This window comes from Sinohyriopsis cumingii, chromosome 18 (assembly GCF_028554795.1).
Source record: "Sinohyriopsis cumingii isolate HCF-2022 chromosome 18, ASM2855479v2, whole genome shotgun sequence".
Classification (NCBI taxonomy): domain Eukaryota; kingdom Metazoa; phylum Mollusca; class Bivalvia; order Unionida; family Unionidae; genus Sinohyriopsis; species Sinohyriopsis cumingii.
In genome coordinates, this window is record NC_142978.1 from 70,769,532 (window position 1) to 70,790,867 (window position 21,336).

A 21,336-nucleotide genomic window follows, 5' to 3' on the forward strand; every position below is an offset into this window, starting at 1 on the left:
CTTACAACAGCATGATTCCCAACACACCCTATAATAATATATATGATGAGCTACCTGTATCTGTGATGAATCCATATCTATTTTGATGAATTGCTTACAAAGGCAAGATTAAAATCGCATCATAAAAATTGTTTATGATGAATTGCCTATAAGGCACACCATATAAGTCACTTTGAACCTTTTCTTTGGAGTTTTATATAATTATGTTTGGTATGGTATCCTGGAATAACTTTCAGATCTCGCACAAAGAAAAATTGTCATTATAATTTCAGGTATGGTAGTAATTTTGGATCTACCTATGGTGAGGACAGAAATGTAGGTCAGTGATGCTTAATTTGTGTTGGCTACACTCCAATATCTGGAACAACGTCCCAAACGGAATTTCAAAATGCGAACTCTTATAATGTTTTCTGTACGTTATTGTGGACTTGAGAGTGGATGACATTTAAGTGTGACCAATGCAAATGATTTCTGTTTTTTCTTTTACAGATGACATTTTTTGTTTCTTTTCTTTATTATTTTAGACTTCCTTACCAGTCTGTTGTAATGACTGTGACCAGAACTCACAGCTAAGTGTCTTTTTAATGTTAATTTTTATTGGTTTTGAACTAACTATGCTCATTTTAACGTTTAGTCCACTTAGCTGTTCTGGTAATTTAGGTAATAGCCTTTTGTATGGCATCTGTAGCACAAATTTCTTATTGCTGCTTTTCCTTAACCACTGGGACAGTTTCCACTGGGACAGTTTCCACAAAATGTAATGAAACATTCATTGAGTAGGATTTACAATGAGAGTGTATATTGATAGCTTACAACTGTGTAGAAGAATCCATAATTTGTAAAGTACTGTACATGTATATGTATATGTAAAATCCATGAATTCAAGTATTGATAACATGTTAGAAAAATTATGTATCATTCTCATCCTGTTAAAAAAAATCGTATGGAAGCTTTTCTAGTCCTCATGTAATATAAATCCCATTGTCAACAAACACAAATCACTAAATAATCAGATATTCTTTGTTGCCAGTAGCTTAGATTTTGGTCAGCTGGAGACAGCTATTATCTTGCCGAGGTTACCAAGGGGACAAGGTTGTTAATAGGGAAAGGAAACATGTGAACAAACTAAAAACGTTTAATAAACGTCTATGGTTTCAAAAGATTTGACATTTAATTTGCATTTTATGCAGTCTTTTGTAGCGATTGTATACATAAACATTTTTCCTGTTAAGCAGAAACTTTCACTACACAACAAAAGTATTCCAATCACTTTGGAAAAGGCAAAATTCAGTCAGATTCCATTGCTTTTATTTAAGTTTGGTGCAGACTTCCTTTGATGAACGGTACTTTCTTTTTATTGAAGAATGTACCTCCAGGCATGCTTTGATAATAGGTGCACATGTATTGATGTCACCGCTAAATTCAAACTTTTGGGGACCAAACAACTGCTGGTTTGCTATTGCGGCGGTAACATCAAATAAATGTAGGACATTAATTGACACTGTTTTTTTTGTTTTATTTGCTTAGTATTTATACATAACAATAAGAGTTTAAAAAGTAATCAATTTACAACAAAACTATTTTTTGTGCATTTTTTTATGAAAAAAAAAACAAGATAAAACAAAAACAACAGAAGAAGCAAAAAAGATGGTCATGTGGTCGATTGCAGTCATTCCTACTCCCCATTAAGAGGTTGATCAAGGGTAGCTAATCCGGTAGCATGATTGTCTCAGTGTATCTCATGCATACAATACCCAGGCCAGGTGTCTACCTAAGCGGATTATGATGTAAAAATGTGCTTTTAAAATGAGCAAAGGATTTGTTCATGTTGCAATAGATAGATTCCAGTGTATTATGCATCCAAGTTTATGTCATCCTGTCATGGTGCATTTGAGTTTCTCCACTCCAAACCCAAGATTAAACAACCAAAAATTGTTGTAAAAAATAATCACCAAATGGAGTATATTGTCACCAGTAAGAAGAAAAAAAAATCACAGTTTGCAATATTGGTGAAGCCCAGCGCCATCTCTGAATACATACGTGGTTGTTCCAAATCAGCCAGGTAGATAGATATAGCAGATATAGTTAGTTTTTACTTTATATCTGTTTGTCTTGTATTGTGTGACCTTATTACAGTGTGAAGGGAGATAACACCAGTATAGTTGTTTAGGCTTTACCTGACTGATACTGGCAACTGACCATAGCACAATTGCAAACATTACTCATTTCTTGTTTTTGATGAAAAAGTAGTTGTGACTGATTGACAGTTAAATAAATGATTTATCCATCTGTTCAGCTTTAAAGGAATGTCGATATCTTTTAGCAGTTATGATAAGGTAATCTAGGTACTATAGGCATTTACAATTTATTGCAAAGTATAGATTTCTGCTGTATTCTTTTGATGTCATATAGCCAAAATATATAATGTAATTAAGAAAGGCATGTGATGAACCCACAAATGTTGCTGAGTAAATACAGTTATCAGATTCAGGCATTGTTTTTAAGTCATTCAGTTCTGGCTAATATTGAATTTGAAGATTCAAATTCATAAACAATCAAATCCCTTTAAAGATGTATGGGCGTAGAGCACCTCAGTGCGGAGTAGAATGTAGATGTTAGTTAATATTGTCTCCTTCAGTCATAGCTTTATACCAATCTTATCTCAGATCTAAATATTGGAAATAAAATATTAAATTTTTTCCACTGTTCTCAGGTCTTTTCATTGATGTGATAATTTGATTAAGATTTATGTGATGTGATTTTGATTTTTAAGGTATCTTTAACATATTTTCAGTCATATCGCTACAATGTCTGCAGTTTGGCAGTTTATAGTGATGTCTAGCACTGGGGCATCATGCCGCAGACATGTAGCATGATCTCCCACCCAGTCACATTATCCTGACACCAGGCTGACCAGTCCTAACACTAACCTCTTAATGCTGAATGCCAAGCGAGGCAGCTGTTAGTACCATTTTTGCAAGTCTGGTATAACTCGGCCAAGGATTGAACCCATGAAATCCCGCATCTGAGGCAGATGCTCTAACCACTAGGCACCGGAGCGGTTAATTTGATTAAGAAAGTATACAGAAAAATGTAAGTCAAATACAGATTCCAAGCAAAATCTGGATAAGAAACATTAACCACAGCTAAAATATATGCAGACTGTGATAAAGGTAGATGCAGTTTGTGTACAGAAAATATAAATTAAAAATCACTACAAATAATACCTTTTAAATCTTGTAATGTGTAAGGAGATCTGCATGTTGTTTGGTTTTGTTTAATGCTTAACGAGACATCAATTAACACGAGTTGGTTACTTATTGCAAATGGAATAATTCATTTGAAATACATAACCAAACCAAGCATGGAGACAGTATTTATGATTTGCATGTGTATCTGTTCATTTGCCCTACCTGTGGTGACTAAAGTGAATTGTGAGAGGAATTGAGTTGGAAGTTATTGGCAACGTAAGTTACGTGAAACTGCACCTACTGAACAACACTTTGGTTTGAAAAAAAGATGCATAATTGTTCAGTAAATTTGTATACAAGCTGGAAGATACGTTATTATGTCTATACCAGTTTTTGTTCCACATAATAATGTTGCTGTCCAGCATTTATAGTTCTCAGATTCTATGGATGGCTTGCACTTGGAATTAGAAAGAAGCCTATCCATTTGGGTGGCAAAGGGCAAGGCCGCCAACTGAAAGACACAAATATATTCTGTACAAGAATTCAAGCTCTCTACATTGAGTAGTTACCAAACAGGGGTGAGGAAAAACTTTTTTGAAATATTGGTCTAAAAGTCAAGGTTAATGAAATGAAAGATTTGTTGTTGTAGCATTTAACGCCATTTTTCAGCACAAGATAGGCTATACATGGCAGCCAGTACAGGAAGAACCATGGAAAAGAACCACCAATCCATGAGAAGCTACTGGCAAACTTTCTCACAGAGTAACCCACATTGGCTGAACCTGAGACTCAAACCCATGCAGAGGTGAGGTGGCAGTGATCCCTAATGGTGAACGCTTTAGACCACTTGGCCACTCAGGGCCCTGACTGAAAGAAAGAAAAAATCTTTGCTAAATAACATTAGTTTACATCTCAGGCCTGGAGCAAACTTCAACAAGTTGCAGTGACTTAATGGTTAGTGTGCTGGACTTGGGACCAAAAATATGTGGGTTTGAATCCTACCATTGGACCAGCTTGGGTCAGCTACCGAGCTTGAATTGTCCTTTTCGGTAAAATACTTAACCCCAATTGCCTTGGCACTAAATAACCTACTTGTGCTGATTTGCCCTAAATCACAAACAAAATGAATCTATACTTTGTGGATGTCTCATGCCTAGGTTAGAGAAGAAAATTTTTGATTTTGGGTAAGTAGGGTGAAAGCTCAGATCCCTGGCAGAAAGATTTCTTTTTAACAAAAGTTTTAGTTCTTGATAATAAACTTTCAAAAAGTTTCCAGATGACTTGCACATTTTGTAAGCGAGAAGCCAGTTAGTTTTTGGGTCAAAAGGTTAAAGGTCAGGGTCAAGGACTAAAGGAAGAAAACTGTTTCTTGCAAGGAAGATTAATTCTAGGGCATGTGTCAGGACTAGAGTTTCTGTAGGGCTTGAACTTAAGGTATGGAAGAGACCTGTTGATTTAGGGTAATAGAATAAGAAGTTGAAAGTTCAAGGGCAATGTAGCTAAAATAAAAATGGGTTTTGCAATGTAAAGTTTTTCAGAGTATGTTCTTGACCAAACTGTATGGGAGGCTAGGTTAGTGCAATAAAGTTCATGGTCATATTAAATCCAATAAGTAAATAATGACCTGTAAATAATGAACAGCTTTAGCTTTTGTTGAAGATGACATGCTTGGACCAGAAGTTTCCAGATCATACAATAATGTCCAGTATCAACCATACATTCGTAGTGTCTTCACAGATGTATTAAACTTGTGGCAGATGAGCAATGTAGCATTAATAGTATTCTTGTTCTGTATGGTTGTAAGATAAGTCCCAGAGCCTGGCACAGCCTCTTGTCATACCTGTATCGTATTATCAGGAAGTTTTGCTCTTTAACCACAACATACCCTCCGACCCTTTGGTAAGGTCAAGGTAATTTGAATCTTGTTTAATATTTTAGTTTTGAGGTTTTTGAATAGCATGGTCATAAGGCCAAAACCACCAGAGTGAAAGCTGCCATACTTATATTGTAGAACCCTTAAGATGTACATTTTCACATTCATGCAAGGCCAGGGTGATCTGAAGGTAAACCATAATGTATATCTCTGTACAAGGCAGGGAAGTGGTAAGTCATAAAATTCATGGAGTTTATTGTTTGCTAGTGACTCTGAAGTCTCTATGACAAAAGTAAATATATGTAATTGGTGTTGTGTCTAATTCATTGAAAGTTGTTTTCTCCAGATTTTCATTATGAAAAGTTGAAATTAATATTATATGTTTAAAATCATTTGGCAGAAGGTACTGAAATTTCATCTTAGTTGGAACATATATTTTTATTTGCAGATAATTATTAAGTGCTGATTATTCTTTTTCTGTTACAGGTCAGATTTGTCTTTTCTACCTGGTCTTTTACTTATGTCTGGCAGGATTTTTTGCTTCCATGATGGTGGTGTTTTATTACACCCTGGACTGGAATGTTCCACGCCTGAGAGGTGCAGATTCCATACTAAGACAAGGTCCAGGTAACAGTTGTTAAATATGTTTCCTAATTCCATAAACTCCAAGTTTATCAAAATAAATTATCTAACTCTGCCTGACAAAACCTTGAGCGTGCCAATGAAATGCAGCATTTTCATCTGAAGTTCTTAAAGACAGTACATTTTTTATTTTTGTAGGCCTGGCATCCTTGTGACGGTCTTCTGCTTTCTTGCTTTGATAGCTTATATATACACCAAATACAGTATTAGTCACAAAGCTCTGAGACTACGAAGTATGAAGAGGGTAATAAATTTATTTAGAGATTTGCCTGAAAACCTAGTGCTATGAGATTACATTGGAACCTGTATATAGGGGACAGTCAATGACATGACAGAATTATATAAAAGGTCAGGACTCATGGTTTGTTTAACCTGTATATAGGGAACAGTCAGTGACATGACAGAATTATATAAAAGGTCAGGACTCATGGTGTGTTTAACCTGTTTATAGGGGACAGTCAATGACATGACATAATTATATAAAAGGTCAGGACTCATGGTGTGTTTTACCTGTATATAGGGGACAGTTGCAGAAAACAACTTTTCATGTTTTATTTTATTATATGATTTCTCTTACTTTTCATTAAAAAAAAGAGGAAAAGTCATGAACTCTAAATCATTATAGAATGTTGACAGAATGGGATGGCTCTCTCTCTCTCTTTCTCTCTCTCTCTCTCTCTCTCTCTCGGAAAACAATAATTATATACATTTTAAGTGTTTATTTAGTATAAAAAGAACTGCCAATGATTTGTTTCTTCTGGCAGCAGATAATAGTAATAATAAATTATAATAATGATACTATTTCACACTATTCACAACAACACTTAGAGTAATAACAAAAGGGACACATAATATACATGATGATAAACAAAAGCTTCAGAATAATGGAGTTTTATCAATAATGGCTGCTTTTTCTCCCATTTTGGTTGTTGTTGTAGGGTTTAACGCCATTTTTCAGCACACAATAGGCTATACATGGCAGCCAGTATTAATGGTGGAGGAAGAACCCAGGAAAGAACCACCGACCCACTTGAAGCTACTGGCAAGCTTTCTCACATACCCATACTGGCCAAATTCAAGACTCGAACCTACGCAGACAGAGGTGAGATGGCAGTGATCCGTAATGGAGAGCGCTTTAGACCACTCGGTCACTCGCCCCCCCCCCCCATTTTGGTAAAACAAAAAAAAACATTATCTGAGCATTGATATTGTATGAAAATTTATAATAAGAGGGAATAAAATCATATTCATTTACATCTTGTATCTGTAATGATGAAGTTGTTTATTATTATTATTATTATTATTATTATTATTAACTATAGGTTTTGATATTTACCACATTAAAAAAGGTTAAATTTGGTAATATTAAATATAACAAAATGTAATTGCTGGAAATTAAATAATCCACATTGTTAAATTAGCTGAGGTCATCTTTAGCATAAAATTATTTCTTTTATATTTTCTATCTGAAATTGTTTAAAAGTTATTTGCGGTTCATATGCATATAATATGCAGTGAACAAAAATACTGTGTGGTTGTTCTTACCTTATGGGCAAGTACAATTGTATATCCTTTTCTAATGTACAAGTTTTTGATGTCATCAGCCTCCCACTGCTCTTCAAATTTTGGCAATGCAGTATTGACGAGTAACATATTACTGGTATAAAAATGTTGATCTTTTGGGGTAAAAGTAATTACAATGCTATAGACTATTTACCTGTTGCTATAAACATAGAGTCCCACTCCACTCTGATGTCCTGCAAGTAATATGTGTCCCTAAAAGCTTAGGATGGTTGATGCATATGATCCTGTGATGCAGAGAACATTCGGTGTTTGAATGCCTTCTAGTTTATACTTAAGGGAAGAGGGAATGTCCATCCCAGGAAGGTATGTAATTTAGTACAATAGTAAGAGATAAATATTACATCAATGAAATTGAAACAATACCGAAAGATGGGACAGTTCCATTTAAGTACTGATTATGGAAGGAGAGATGATTGCTGTTGCCAAGAGAATGAATAAAAAGCCCATAATCTAAAGATTGCTTCGAGTTGAGAGATCTAGTAAGGACCTTGATGAGTTTTAGAGGTCAGTTTCTAAAAATGGATTAGAGCTAGCCATTAGGATCAAATATTACTTGATGCTATTTTTAGTTGAACATATTGCCTTTGCAGCATCTTACCACATTCAGAGAGCTTCAGATGTGTGCTTTCCAACTTGACAAAGGGTGTTCATATTTCATTACACCTTACTGAAAATATATTGTTCTAACATACAGAAATATACTACCTGCATTACTGAAGAGGTCTCTATAGAGTTGGCAGGTCCGGATTTACACCAAAACACTTTTGATAATATTGCACTACTCCATAATGAAAATCGCTATGTTGTTACCTTTGTAACGGCCATCTTGAATGCCTTATTATGTTTACTTTTAAATGGAAGGTCTTATCTATGATAGATTTTCATCAGATGACTTTTTGGGCTTTCTGGTTGGTCCTAAATGAAAATGTTTCAATCATACAGACAATATGGCTGTAAGAGTAGCCATCTTGAAAATCTTGTTACTGCTGTAGCCTAATCTCCATCATTGGTAGGCATGAATTGTTGAGAGACAGGGTGTAATTCCAAACAACTCTCCATCATTGGTAGGCGTGAATTGTTGAGAGACAGGGTGTAATTCCAAACAACTCTCCATCATTGGTAGGCGTGAATTGTTGAGAGACAGGGTGTAATTCCAAACAACTCTCCATCTTTGGTAGGCGTGAATTGTTGAGAGACAGGGTGTAATTCCAAACAACTCTCCATCATTGGTAGGCGTGAATTGTTGAGAGACAGGGTGTAATTCCAAATAACTCTCCATCATTGGTAGGCGTGAATTGTTGAGAGACAGGGTGCAATTCCAAACAACTCTCCATCATTGGTGGGCGTGAATTGTTGAGAGACGGGGTGTAATTCCAAACAACTCTCCATCATTGGTAGGCGTGAATTGTTGAGAGACAGGGTGCAATTCCAAACAACTCTCCATCATTGGTGGGCGTGAATTGTTGAGAGACAGGGAGTAATTCTAAATAACTCTCCATCATTGGTAGACGTAAATTGTTGAGAGACAGGGTGTAATTCCAAACAACTCTCCATCATTGGTGGGCGTGAATTGTTGAGAGACAGGGTGTAATTCCAAACAACTCTCCATCATTGGTGGGCATGAATTGTTGAGAGACAGGGTGTAATTCCAAACAACTCTCCATCATTGGTGGGTGTAATTCCAAATAACTCTCCATCATTGGTAGGTGTGAATTGTTGAGAGACAGGGTGTAATTCCAAATAACTCTCCATCATTGGTAGGTATGAATTGTTGAGAGACAGGGTGTAATTCTAAATAACTCTCCATCATTGGTAGGCATGAATTGTTGAGAGACAGGGTGTAATTCTAAATAACTCTCCATCATTGGTAGGCGTGAATTGTTGAGAGACAGGGTGTAATTCCAAATAACTTTCCATCATTGGTAGGCGTGAATTTTTGAGAGACAGGGTGTAATTCCAAATAACTCTCCATCATTGGTAGGCGTGAATTGTTGAGAGACAGGGTGTAATTCCAAATAACTCTCCATCATTGGTAGGCGTGAATTGTTGAGAGACAGGGTGTAATTCCAAATAACTTTCCATTCATTGGTAGGCGTGAATTGTTGAGAGACAGGGTGTAATTCCAAATAACTTTCCATTCATTTGTTTTTATTGCCCTGTTCAGTTTTTGATGCTTGTGATTTCAGGACTAGGGATGCGGCCTTTAGCTGATGTTGGTACCACTCTCATTCGCCTCAACAAGGCCAAACCTTCATCTTTTCAACATCATCAAGACAATGTACAGGGATTTCTAGCTTGTAAGTAATACAACAGCTTGCTATGGTGCATTTAATTATAATAATAATAATGAGGAATTTGTATAGCGCCTAATATTTAGAAGCTCTAAGTGCTTTGCAAACACTGGACAACACATATATAATGATATGACTGCAAAAACAAACACAATGAAATTAGAAAACAGAAAACATGTTAAAAATATTTAAGGCAAGGAAACATTATTTTGTCTTTAAGCCTGTTCTTAAATGGATACCCTAGATTTATTGTCTTTAAATGGCCTTATGATACCCAATATTGGAATGAAAATGTATTAAGACAGTTTATACCTCATAAATAAAATTATTGGTTGATTGTCAGGATATAATATCCAGTATTTATGTTTAAAATTATTCATACTAGTAGAATGTGAGAACTTGACACTTATAGCCCATGGTTTCATAGTTCAGCCTCTTCTGACAATCGTATACTCATTATTCCCACTATGAAAACAAAGTCATATGGACAGCATTCTTTCGCATACCAGACCCAGCAATGTGGAATGAATTACCCACTGAACTTAGACACAAAGACACGGTGATCCCATTCAAGAGTGCTCTTAAAACTCACTTATTTCGACAGCAAGAACACACTTAAAGACCTAATAATGTTTCCTACCTTAAATATTTTCAGCATGCTTTTTATGTTTTCTAATTTCATGGTGTTTGTTTTTGTAATCATATCATTATATATGTTTTTTGTTATAGGTGTTGTCTAATGTTGTAAAGCGCTTAGAGCTTCTAAAGATTAGGCGCTATACAAAGTCCTCATTATTACTATTATTGTATTCACATTTACAGCAAGACCCTTTAGTATTCAAGGTGTTTTATTTTCAGTATGAGTTACATCATATTTTTATGAGTTAGATATGCAAAAGAATGATGTTAACATTTTATGATTATCATCTTGTCCGACTTTGTTATTATTGCCCCAGATTGCCAGTATTGTCAAGACTGTATGACTTTATTAGTAATTGTAGTGACAAAGCAATGATGCCAGCATGTATTTATAAACATATGCAGTTACTTTTCAGAAGACGAAAGTCAGTAACTAGCATCTGAAAGAAAAATTCCAACTGTCTCAATTTCTACAAACCTTTGGACTCAATGATCCATTGTGGTCAAACCTTAATTCTAGAGAGCTATGCATGGGCTCGATAAAAAGGAAGGCTGCTGATTGCTCAGTAGAACTGTAACATTTGCAGTCATTATTCCAACTTGATGTCAACCAAACAGCTGTATCCCTGAAATCTGCAGTATAAATAGATCAGAAGATATATAGGCATGATTGAGGCACTTAAAATACTCTTTTCATATGTTATTTAGCAACATTGTTCTTGTGAAAAGTTTTTGCATTCTTTGACATGACAATGTATCAATATAGCTTCTGTCTTGAAAGAAATGGTAACCAGCAGCAACTGAAACATTGCCTGACCAAATGAAAAAGTATATAAATTTTACATTTCTCTGCCTCTTTCCTTCTAAGAGGTCTGCATCATAAACATCAGACAGTTTACTGAATTGGAATCTTTTTCCACATTAAAACAAATCTGAAGTTACTGAAAGTGTTGCCATTATTGCAAACACTTTTACGAAATTGAGGGCTTAGCATACATCCACAATACAAAATATTCAGAGTAATTTCCATTTTAGTATCATTTGTTTATGTAAAAATAAGTCAATTTCTTTGCAACATGTTCCAGAGTGACAAGTAGGAAGATTTGGAAGTTATTTATAGCTCACACATGCCAAATGTTAATATGGTAAGGATGCTGAACTTTGGCACTTGTTAAGGAATGAAAATGCATTCAGCTTTATTCTCAGGATGCGATTCTGCATCTACTCGATCCAGGAATGAGTATGTAGTAATGTTTTACTCAGCGCACCCAAGTACCAGGACAGGACAGATTAGTGGATAAGTGCTTCTCCCAAGCCCTGCTTCTACAACTGGTGCACTGTTAAGAATTACTAGCATAACCATCAATTGTTGCTAAGAGTTGTGACTTATAAGGCAAGAAATTCTTTACATATGTTTTTTACCCCCATAATCCTTTACCTAAAAAGTTAAGGAAATTTTACACACTTTGTTTTGGTCGTAAGTAGATGACCTGAGGAATATTCTTGCCTTCACAGAAGTGTTTTAGTCTATAGCTTATGTGGTGGCATTTTCCCCGTCCTGTCATTCGTCATAAGCACATGTTTGTTATCACTGCTACAGATAATTGCCTCGAAACTTCATAAGTATAATTTGAAGGTTTTGTTGGCTTTATTGAAAATGGTGCTGCTCGAAAATACTGGGTGGTTGGTACAATAATCATGTTTAAATCTTGTTATTGTTATGTATATTTAATTTAATAATTTGCTTGTTAGTTTTAATTTTTTTATTCCATTACATGCTATTGTAATGTAACTTTATTTACTGGATTTGACATTGTCCAGAAATTCAGTTCAGTTCTGTTTGACCTGTTATTTTTTATATTATTGATAAACAACTGATAATAGAAACATTGAATCTAGTTCCTAATCTTGTTTTAAAATCAGTGATAGTTTTAGTAAACAACTTGAAATAGTTTCTTTATTCTCTATTGAGCTAATTAACCAAATTATTATTCAGGTAAACATGTTGATTTGGGTCAGGGTTTTGGAGATTCCAAAGGAAATTCAATAGGTTATTATGTTTTAACTAAACAAAGATCATTCTAGAAAGTTATATTCCATTAGGTAATGGTTGTTTTTAGAAAATGCTAATGTGCCTCGAGGTCAAGCAGAGAACTATGTTATGTTAAGTTGTTTTTTATTGTGTCCATTTTGGGCTGAGTTTTTATTTTCTTCAAATTATTGAATTTCAAGTGATTATTTTCCCTGGGAATATATAAGTGCTCCTACAGAACTTTTGGATAAAGACATTTACTGGAAGTTATACTGAATTCAAAATTGAAAAAATATTTTCTGTGATTCAACAAGAAACTGTTGACCCATCCATATTTTGAAGGTTACAACAGATGTCACTGCCTTCCATTTTAGATTCCATTGTGACTCAAACTCAGTTTCATTTAGGACAGTTTATTACTAATACTTATATTTTTTTAATTCTTAGACTATTTTTGTATTTATTTTGAAATACTGTAGGTTATTTTTCCCATTTTTTTTTCACTTTTATTCTAGGGAAATAACTTACTTTGTTAAATTTTACAAAACTTGTTGTCTTCACTCTTTTCTGTTACTTATTTTAAGAGGCTCAGCATAGACTCGTATCATTATCATTACTCCTTCTTAGTGGATAATTATATTGTTATTTTCTTTTTGGTGGATGGTCATATCAACATGGCGTATTCGCCAAAAGAATTCCTGCAATATGTTGTTGGTCCTAATTGAAAATAGTGCCAGACTGACCTCCAGGATGACAGCCTTAGTGGTCATCTTGAAAATCTTGCTATGGCTATCTGCTCCTTCAGAATGGAATATTATATTGATATTTGGTCAGCAAAAGACTTCTGATGGTTTCTAGTTGCTCCATAAAAAAGGTCTGGAAATAATATAACTAAAGTCAATGTCCAGCACATTATTATTGTGTTGGTAACCTTTGCCTTGTTCAAATACATGTGAAGATGGTGGTTCTAATTCAAGGGCAAAATTCCCTTCCGAAATATATGGGTGAAATGCGTCTGTCCCCCACAACAGCACTAGGCATTCCTTTTCAATTACGGAGTAGTTTTGCTCCTAGGCTGCAAATTTCTTTTAACATATGTAATGGGCAACTTTACTCCCTCTTGCTTTGCAGCAACACTATTAATCATTGGTTGATCACATCAGAGCTCATTGTTCAGCTTGGCAACTTTAGGATTGGTGCACTGATTAATTTATCTTAAGAGCATTAAAATATCTTTCATGGCATCAGTCCTAAGAAACATTATTGGATTGCCTTTTCTTGGTTAAAGTCTGTCAGAAGACTAGCTATAGCTGTAAAACTCAGAACAAATTTCCTGTAAAACTCCATCAAACTAAGGAATGATCAAATCTTTTTCATGGTTTCTGGCCTAAAATCATCTCTGATCTCCTCAGTTTTGTTTGGGTGGGGTTTTAACTAATATGACCAGCTTACTTGATGACCTAGTCGTTCCTATTAAGAATATGGTATACTACTCCAGGCAGGGCCAGCGCTACCATATAGGTAAACTAGGCAGCCGCCTAGGACGCTGATTTCAAGGGGCGTATTTTTTAAACAAAATTATTGTTTATAAATTCTGAAATTGATATTTTCCGGGGGGTGGGTGGTTGGCACCAGAATCTAACCTTGCCTAGGGCGCCAGATAGTCTGGCCGGGTCTGGCGCCAGCCCTGACTCCAGGATAGTGTGGTGAGATTGGCCTAGTGTAGTTTGCCCAACAGGTTGATATGTACTTCTCATATCATTAAGAATACTTTGTTCTCCATGTCTTTGAAGAAATTGGGCAAAAGATGCATGCACAACACACTAGCATTGAACAAACTGAAGGGCATAACTTTAAACTGGTATAGAACTTTGTGAGTTTCCAGTACTAGCTGTTAATGTGCTGTCATTGTCGTCGATGGACACTTGCCAATATCTGTTGGTGAGATCCAACTTTGAAATGTATTGGTGCCCTGCCAATTTTTTAAAAAATCCTTCGTCATCTGGCATCGGTTCATCATCAAACATGGTGATTTTATTCAGTCGATGAAAATGGGGAGTTTGAGGGTTCAATCACTCCCAGGTCAAGCATTTTACTAATAATGCTTCATTATGAATCATCTTCTGTATATTAATGGATTCTGGATATTTTTTTAATTCTGACTGGCTCTGAGGTTCTTAAGTTTTTTTCATGTTTATTAACCCAGTATGGTTTGTTCTGTCTATGAATATATCTCAATACATACTCAAAATCTTCAGGTATCCAGACAGGCACAATCCTTATCTATTTGTTATTATCCCCCACATTCTTGGGGCACTCTAGGGGATATTTTATACTGGGGTCTAATTTTAGTTCATAACTTGACTTTTCTTTGATTAAACACTAGACTCATGGTGAGAACAATTGGGACCTGAATTTCTGAGGGACTACCAGTTGGACGAACTTAGTACTATCTGACTTAGTAAATTCCATATTCAGGAGTCCTTCCTTTTTAAATTTATTGAACTTTAGAGCTTCTTCAACTTTTACAGTGCTTCATGATATCGACTACAACTTTCATTGTGGTTGTACTCAAGGGAGCATCATCTCCTTGCTAATGCATAAATTCATTTGCAAGGAATCAGTAATGGCTTCTGGAACTTTAAATGTTGAGCAGCTGTTTCCCCATCTGTACCTGTGACCTAGTTTTGGCCGCTTGTATAATGGGAGATCGAAAATATGACTTAGTTGGAAGTCTTGATACCTCAACATTTCCAAATGTGAAGTCATGTATGGGATTGTCCATACACAATATTTTTGATGGTTCGGGTCATGAAATTTGTCTCAATTTCTATTATTGCAATGGGAAAGTGATTAATTGTTGGATTTCAGAACATACATGGGTATTTCCAACCATGCATTTTTGGTCATCCCAAGCAAGACTCTATATTACCATGACACCTGTACACACATTGTTATGAAAGACTGTAACCTCTTGAGAATTGGTGGCACCTCAAGCTGTTGGTACTCTTGCCGTTAGGAAAATGAAAGTGCCAGATGATTGAATGAGATCACAACCGATCTTCGCATGTGCCATGGATTCATATACCATATTTGCTTTTTTAGTTTCCAAAACTCATCATGCTTGTCACAGGTACCACTACTAATCAGACAAACCTCTTTCATTTTGGACAGTTGGGCAAGATATGGCCCCACACTTTACATGTGTAACATTGCTTATCCTTGTGATTTGCACTTTTACTTGATTGAAAAATAATTTGCCTAAATTGTAGTCATATCAAAGATATTTGTGAAGGATATCTCCCTTTAGAAAAATGAACAACTCCTTATCACAAGAGGTTAACAACTTTTCTGTATATAATTAAATTGTCTGTATGACCCTCAAATGTATTTTTTCTATCTTCAACCCCTCCATTGTAAATAATCTCCAGTCCTGATCACTATAAACTCGGTGGTTGTTTTGTCTCTCTTGAGTTTACATTGCTTACATTTTTTGCATAATCCTTGCAAACTGAGGCTCCTATGTCTTAACGAGTGCCCTTCTATTTGTGTCATAATTTAGCGTTATGTTGGAGACACAAGCATGTAGCCAGTTCTTTTTTACCTTTTATTCATGTGTTGAGATAGAGAGATTTAATATCCTTCCTCCACTTCTGGACACTGGCACATAAACTGTGTAAATACCTGTTCATAATATCTTTATTGTCCTCAAAAATGTGGGCCGTGTTGGGTCTCTTGAGCTGGAATTTTGCTCCCTCTCTCTTAGCTTGTGATAATTCAGATTTTCTTGAAAGCTCCTTATCCTTATTCTTGTGTTCTAACTAGGTGATTTCTAACTTTGCTTTTAAGTTTAGCCAATATTCTGTTATTGGTCAAGGAGAAATTAATAATACATTGTCATTTACATGCATTTTAGAAGTGTATGTGTGATTTGGAATTTTTAACATAGCTTTAACTATTTTTCAGTCATATCACTACGATGTCTGTAATGTAACAGTTCATAGTGATGTATAGCACTGGGGCATCATGCCGCAGATATGTAGCATGATGTCCCACCATGTCACATTATCCTGACAGCAGGCTAACCAGTCCTAACACTAACCTCCTAATGCTGAGTGCCAAGTTCAGGCAACTGTTAGTACCATTTTTATAAATCTTTGGTATGACTCGGCAGAAATCAAACCCACAACCTCCCACATTCAAGGCAGATGCTCTAACCACTAGGCCACTGGAGCAATCCATTTCTGAAGACGAGAATAAATTCTGTTGGAAATATTCACTGAAATTTTTTTATTCATGACAGTTTCCAAAATGTGTTATATTTATTGTGAAATGACAGCATTAACATTTATATGTTTTGTTGCACATTAGTTACTCGAGGCTGCACTGTTGCAACACTCTTTAAACCATTGAAGGAAGAACAGTAAAACAAAACATGTCTTGTTCTATCATCATTCTTAAATTAGCTAATTAAAATAGGGCATACAGTATATTGTTACAATTTTACTGACTCCAAAACAAGAGAACAGAACAGGATGGATCATACGTGTAAAATGTTGCTTCCCCTACTATGGTTTAAAATATGCAAATTTTAAGGGAACTGTATTTAATGGACAAAAAGGTATTGTGATATATATATATATATATATATATATATATATATATTTTTCCAAGCCTGTTGCTATGTGTACCATGCAGAAATGTGGTTATGCATAGCAAAAACAAAATTGAAAGAAAGTCACTTAAATAAAAATGTAGCAAGAAGTTGTAGAATCGAAATGTAATGTCTCAACACTAGCTTGTTTGTTACAGTATTATGGAATTTGTCCTAACTCAAGCAGCAATTGTGTATTACAGTCTATGAAAATGACATGCAGCGTTCTGAAACTGGTTCATTGATTGACTGTGAATCAGTCGATGGGTTTCGCAATCCAGAGGACTGGGACAAAGCCTGCCGATTTGATGTCTTGCAGTTAGGTGCTGACTGCATCAAGCAGCAGGGATTCGGATTAGAAGATGGACTGCCTTGCGTTCTCTTGAAGATAAACAAGGTAAGAGGAACATACCTTGGGTATGTGGAACCCATACTCTCAGAATTTTGGGGCTTTTATTACTAACATTAATAGGAATAACCTAATTATTCCCCTGCAGGGGTGTATAGGATGGAGTCACCAGCACAGTAGCACACTTTGCGTTGATCCGTTCTTTCATTCATCTTCCTTCATCAGCACAGAATCTTTTACGTACTATCAATCCTTCAGTTTTGGCAGATTGCCATAACACAGGTCAAACATTATGATCATTAACTGAAGATGCACATAACAAATCTCGGCTTCCACAATTTTTGTTAAGAGTTTTTGCCCAAGTTTGTCTTGTTGCCTAAGGCAGTGTCTGCCAGTCTTTGTAGCACAACTACTCTGTTAAAACATAGCAATTATTGTGTAAATCACTCGATCTCGATCTTTGTCAAATCAATATATTTCTGCATTTTTAGGAGTTATTGTCCTGTTGTACATGGCACCTGATGTTATGTACGGTTTAATATATTTTAACAACTCGAGTACATGGTTCCCACGCTACCAGAACTCTGGATAAAGTTGGGAGAAATGATATTTTTTTCCCAACCATGAAAAGTCCTTGAATTTTGCAAATATTGACAAAAGTCGGGAAAACCCTGGGAATTTTTCTCCACAACTTCACTTTTTGTTTCACAGAGAGCTTGATATCTGTATTTTTTTATATGGAAGGTATGAAAACCAGTCTAGCATCACAAGAGGCCAGTATGGTAGTGCTAAAGCATAGCTGCTTAGCGGATGGGCTAGCAAATTTAAACGTTGTTAAATCGAGTTATACCTGCATAACCCCGAGTGGCCGAGTGGTCTAAAGCGCTCACCGTTACGGATCACTGCCATCTCACCTCTGTCCGCATCGGTTCGAGTCTCGGATTCGGCTAATGTGGTTATGTGAAAAAGCTTGCCAGTAGCTCCTCGTGGGTCGGTGGTTCTTTCCGGGGTTTTTCCGGGTTCTTCCTCCACCATTAATACTGGCCGCCATGATTGGCCTATCTTGTGCTGAAAAGTGGCGTTAAACCCTACAACAACAACAACAACTACAACAACAACAACAATACCTGCATAAAATCGACTACCTGTCAACTTGTATTTTTATAAAGTGCATTTGCACATATCATTAATCTTGGAGATAATTTATAATCACCATTTATTGTTTACATTCCCTTCATGTTGGAAAGTCGTACCTCTGTTTCCAATGCAAATAATAGTAACTGTAGTGTCAGTTTTTGTAATATGACGCTTGGACAAAGGAAAAGTAATTTGACACAATATGTAAATCATGTAACAATGATTTGTTTAAATATTTATCATCTGGGTAAAGATTTTTGATGCCCAGTGTGTACATGACAGGATTGTAAACTGTTATCACTTACCTTCTATTTTGCGAGAGAAATAGGCAATTGTATCCATTTTTCTCCAGGATTAAGGTAAGACTCGTGTATGTTCATAATTTTTTGTCACCAGTGTGATGAAACCGTTCATCATCAATGTTGACTTTTTGTATAATTTATTGTGAAATAATTGCTATTTTTGTCGTTTGAAATCGGGCGCCATTTTTACTACTGTGTGTATTGGGCGCTCGGCTTTCCACTAGGAGGCGCTCAGGTTAATCTTTCCGAATTCTTCCATATTTAGTCATATTCATGAAAACTTTGTCATGAATTTCCCGAGTTTGTCCCCAAAACCTATAAATAGGGGTGAGATCCGCCGTTTTGGCAGTTATGGTTCTACTGGATTCCGGTAAAGGTCTCAAGACCAAGCAAAAAGTCTCAACTGATAATTTCAAGCCTTAAAAGCAAGGTAGACTAGTTACTACCGACACATTAAATTTAGTACTCATAATGACTACTATAAAGTTTCTCTGAAATTGTTTCAACGTTTATTTCTTCGTTATATCAGATAAAAACTCCCACAGAGGGATTTAGCTGACGACATTGTCACTGTGTCGTCATGAACACAGCCGTCTGCTATCCATTGGAAATTTAATATTCCGATTGGCATTATCGAATTTCCTATTCAGTTTAATGTAACTTTTTGAAAACACAAATTTCCATCCATTTTGTAGTGGTTGTGTCATTTAGTTGTCGAAATAATATACCCGACACAACGACACACTGTGTCACTCAAAACAACACACATTGTCGCATTCACAGGGGCTCATTACAAAGAAAATCAAGGAATGGGGGTTCTAACCTGTAATAATATAACACAAGGGAAGACACCGGTCCACACCCCTCGGCAGTTCCAACACTGCTATTTTATCCTAATTGCGTCTGTTAATTTCCAACTTAGGCCAGTCGTAATCAAGAATAGTTCAATTTTCAAAACAGCTCGACACACTTCGTTCAATTTGTGATATAATGGAGAAAATGCAATAATTGTTCACCGATCTTGACGTCTGGACATCAACCCTACTCACAGTGCAATTTTGCATTCGGACAATCTTGGATTTCACCATTGACCGAAAGGTAAGTTTGTTCGGATAGTCATCATTTGATAAGGTACTTATCAAAATAATTTTTTGATGAGTTTTTGTTTTCGCCTGTGTAGGGCAGAATCTTGTGGATGCAATTCACATGCTTGTAAGGCATGTCCCTGCCACCGTCAAAGATGCCAGTTTCTTCTGAATACCAATTGTCCAATTTTGACTAAATTGGGCACAATATTTCCTATCTTGACGAACTTGTCAATGTGCATAAATGATGTCAGTTAACGTCAGTTATGGCTGCAATCACCAAAAACAGTTAGATCCCTTTAAAGGGTAAACAGAATTGGATCAGATTTGACAGAAAGCATTCTAACTGGCAGTTCCTGTACAAAAGAATCAGTCAGTTATGACCGCCATTACTAAAAGCGTAAAAACTGCCAATTGAGAGAAAAATAGCAGAACAATTAAACGACTTGTCTTCCAAAACTGCTCACTAAATTTTAACTAAATGAAATGCAAAACATCCTGGCATTGACCTTTTTTCAAATTTGTTTAAATGATGCCAGTGCACCAAACCAAGTTATACCACTAATAATATAGCATCTAAAAAAATTAAAACTGTAATGACATTTAATTTAAGAAAATGAAATTTGACCAAACGTGACAAATAGATTTCTGACATGAAGGATTTTTAAAGTTTACGCTATGAAATAGATCTCTGGTTGCTAAAAACAGAAAGACCTTTGAGCATCATTTCAGCATCCCTGAACATAACGCATACATTCAAATTTGTTCAAATGATGCCAGTCCAACATCAGATATTGATGTGGTTACTAAAGAGAGGTGCAATTGGTGGCCACTTGATAGAAGGTGCTTGCCTTTACAAATCACTTCCATATCTAACCTCTGTTCACATGAGTTTGTATCTTCGCGCATCCATTGCGAATTTGCAGATTAATTGTGCATGAAAGGTATGTCTACAAAGAGGAATAGATCGTTGATTAGCCTTAAATTTTTGATGATGTTAGTAAGACTTTTTCTTGATGAGGATAGCCAAGGGCAATTGAATTAATGCTTTTGGATCATTAATATACATATGGCATGCAAGAATATTACTCTTGAGTGGATATACAACAGGTACTATAATGATGCAGAAGAACAGAATGCAAGAAATGTATAGGTGCTATCAGTGAAAGCATCAGAGCAAAAAACAATTAAGGAAATTTATGAGTGCTATAAGAAATTTTATGTTATTAGATTCTACTGCATAGGGCATGGCCCAGCTCTGTTTGGTGGAGTGCTTTAACGTGATGGGTCAGTTTAGCTCATTTGGGCTGACAATGCATTAGAAGTTATTTTATTCTAGTTTGCAAATGATTTTGATGATGCCAATAATAATAACCTGTTTTATCTGAGAAGGCACGATTTAAAACTTCAAGATACCATAGTCACAAAATGGACTCTGTGATGCTAAATATCCATCTATCCTTAAAATCATTGTAACACCTGATGCAGAGGAGATAAGACTGCCATGGGATACCAAAAATATGGATATGTCTGAACTCTGTCTTTCCACAAATCAAA

The 21,336-nt window shown here is 35.7% G+C and overlaps 1 protein-coding gene across 1 annotated transcript in view; it reads left to right on the plus strand.

Moving 5' to 3' along the window:
* Positions 1-21,336, plus strand: part of LOC149776932 (sodium/potassium-transporting ATPase subunit beta-2-like) — a 72,319-nt gene that overhangs the window by 25,197 nt on the left and 25,786 nt on the right. Inside the window, exons 2-4 of the mRNA XM_089941653.1 lie at positions 5,551-5,691; positions 9,477-9,587; positions 17,110-17,303. Of these exons, the coding sequence (XP_089797779.1) occupies positions 5,610-5,691; positions 9,477-9,587; positions 17,110-17,303 (387 nt within the window). The 5' untranslated portion in view covers positions 5,551-5,609. The remainder of the gene's footprint in view (positions 1-5,550; positions 5,692-9,476; positions 9,588-17,109; positions 17,304-21,336) is intronic.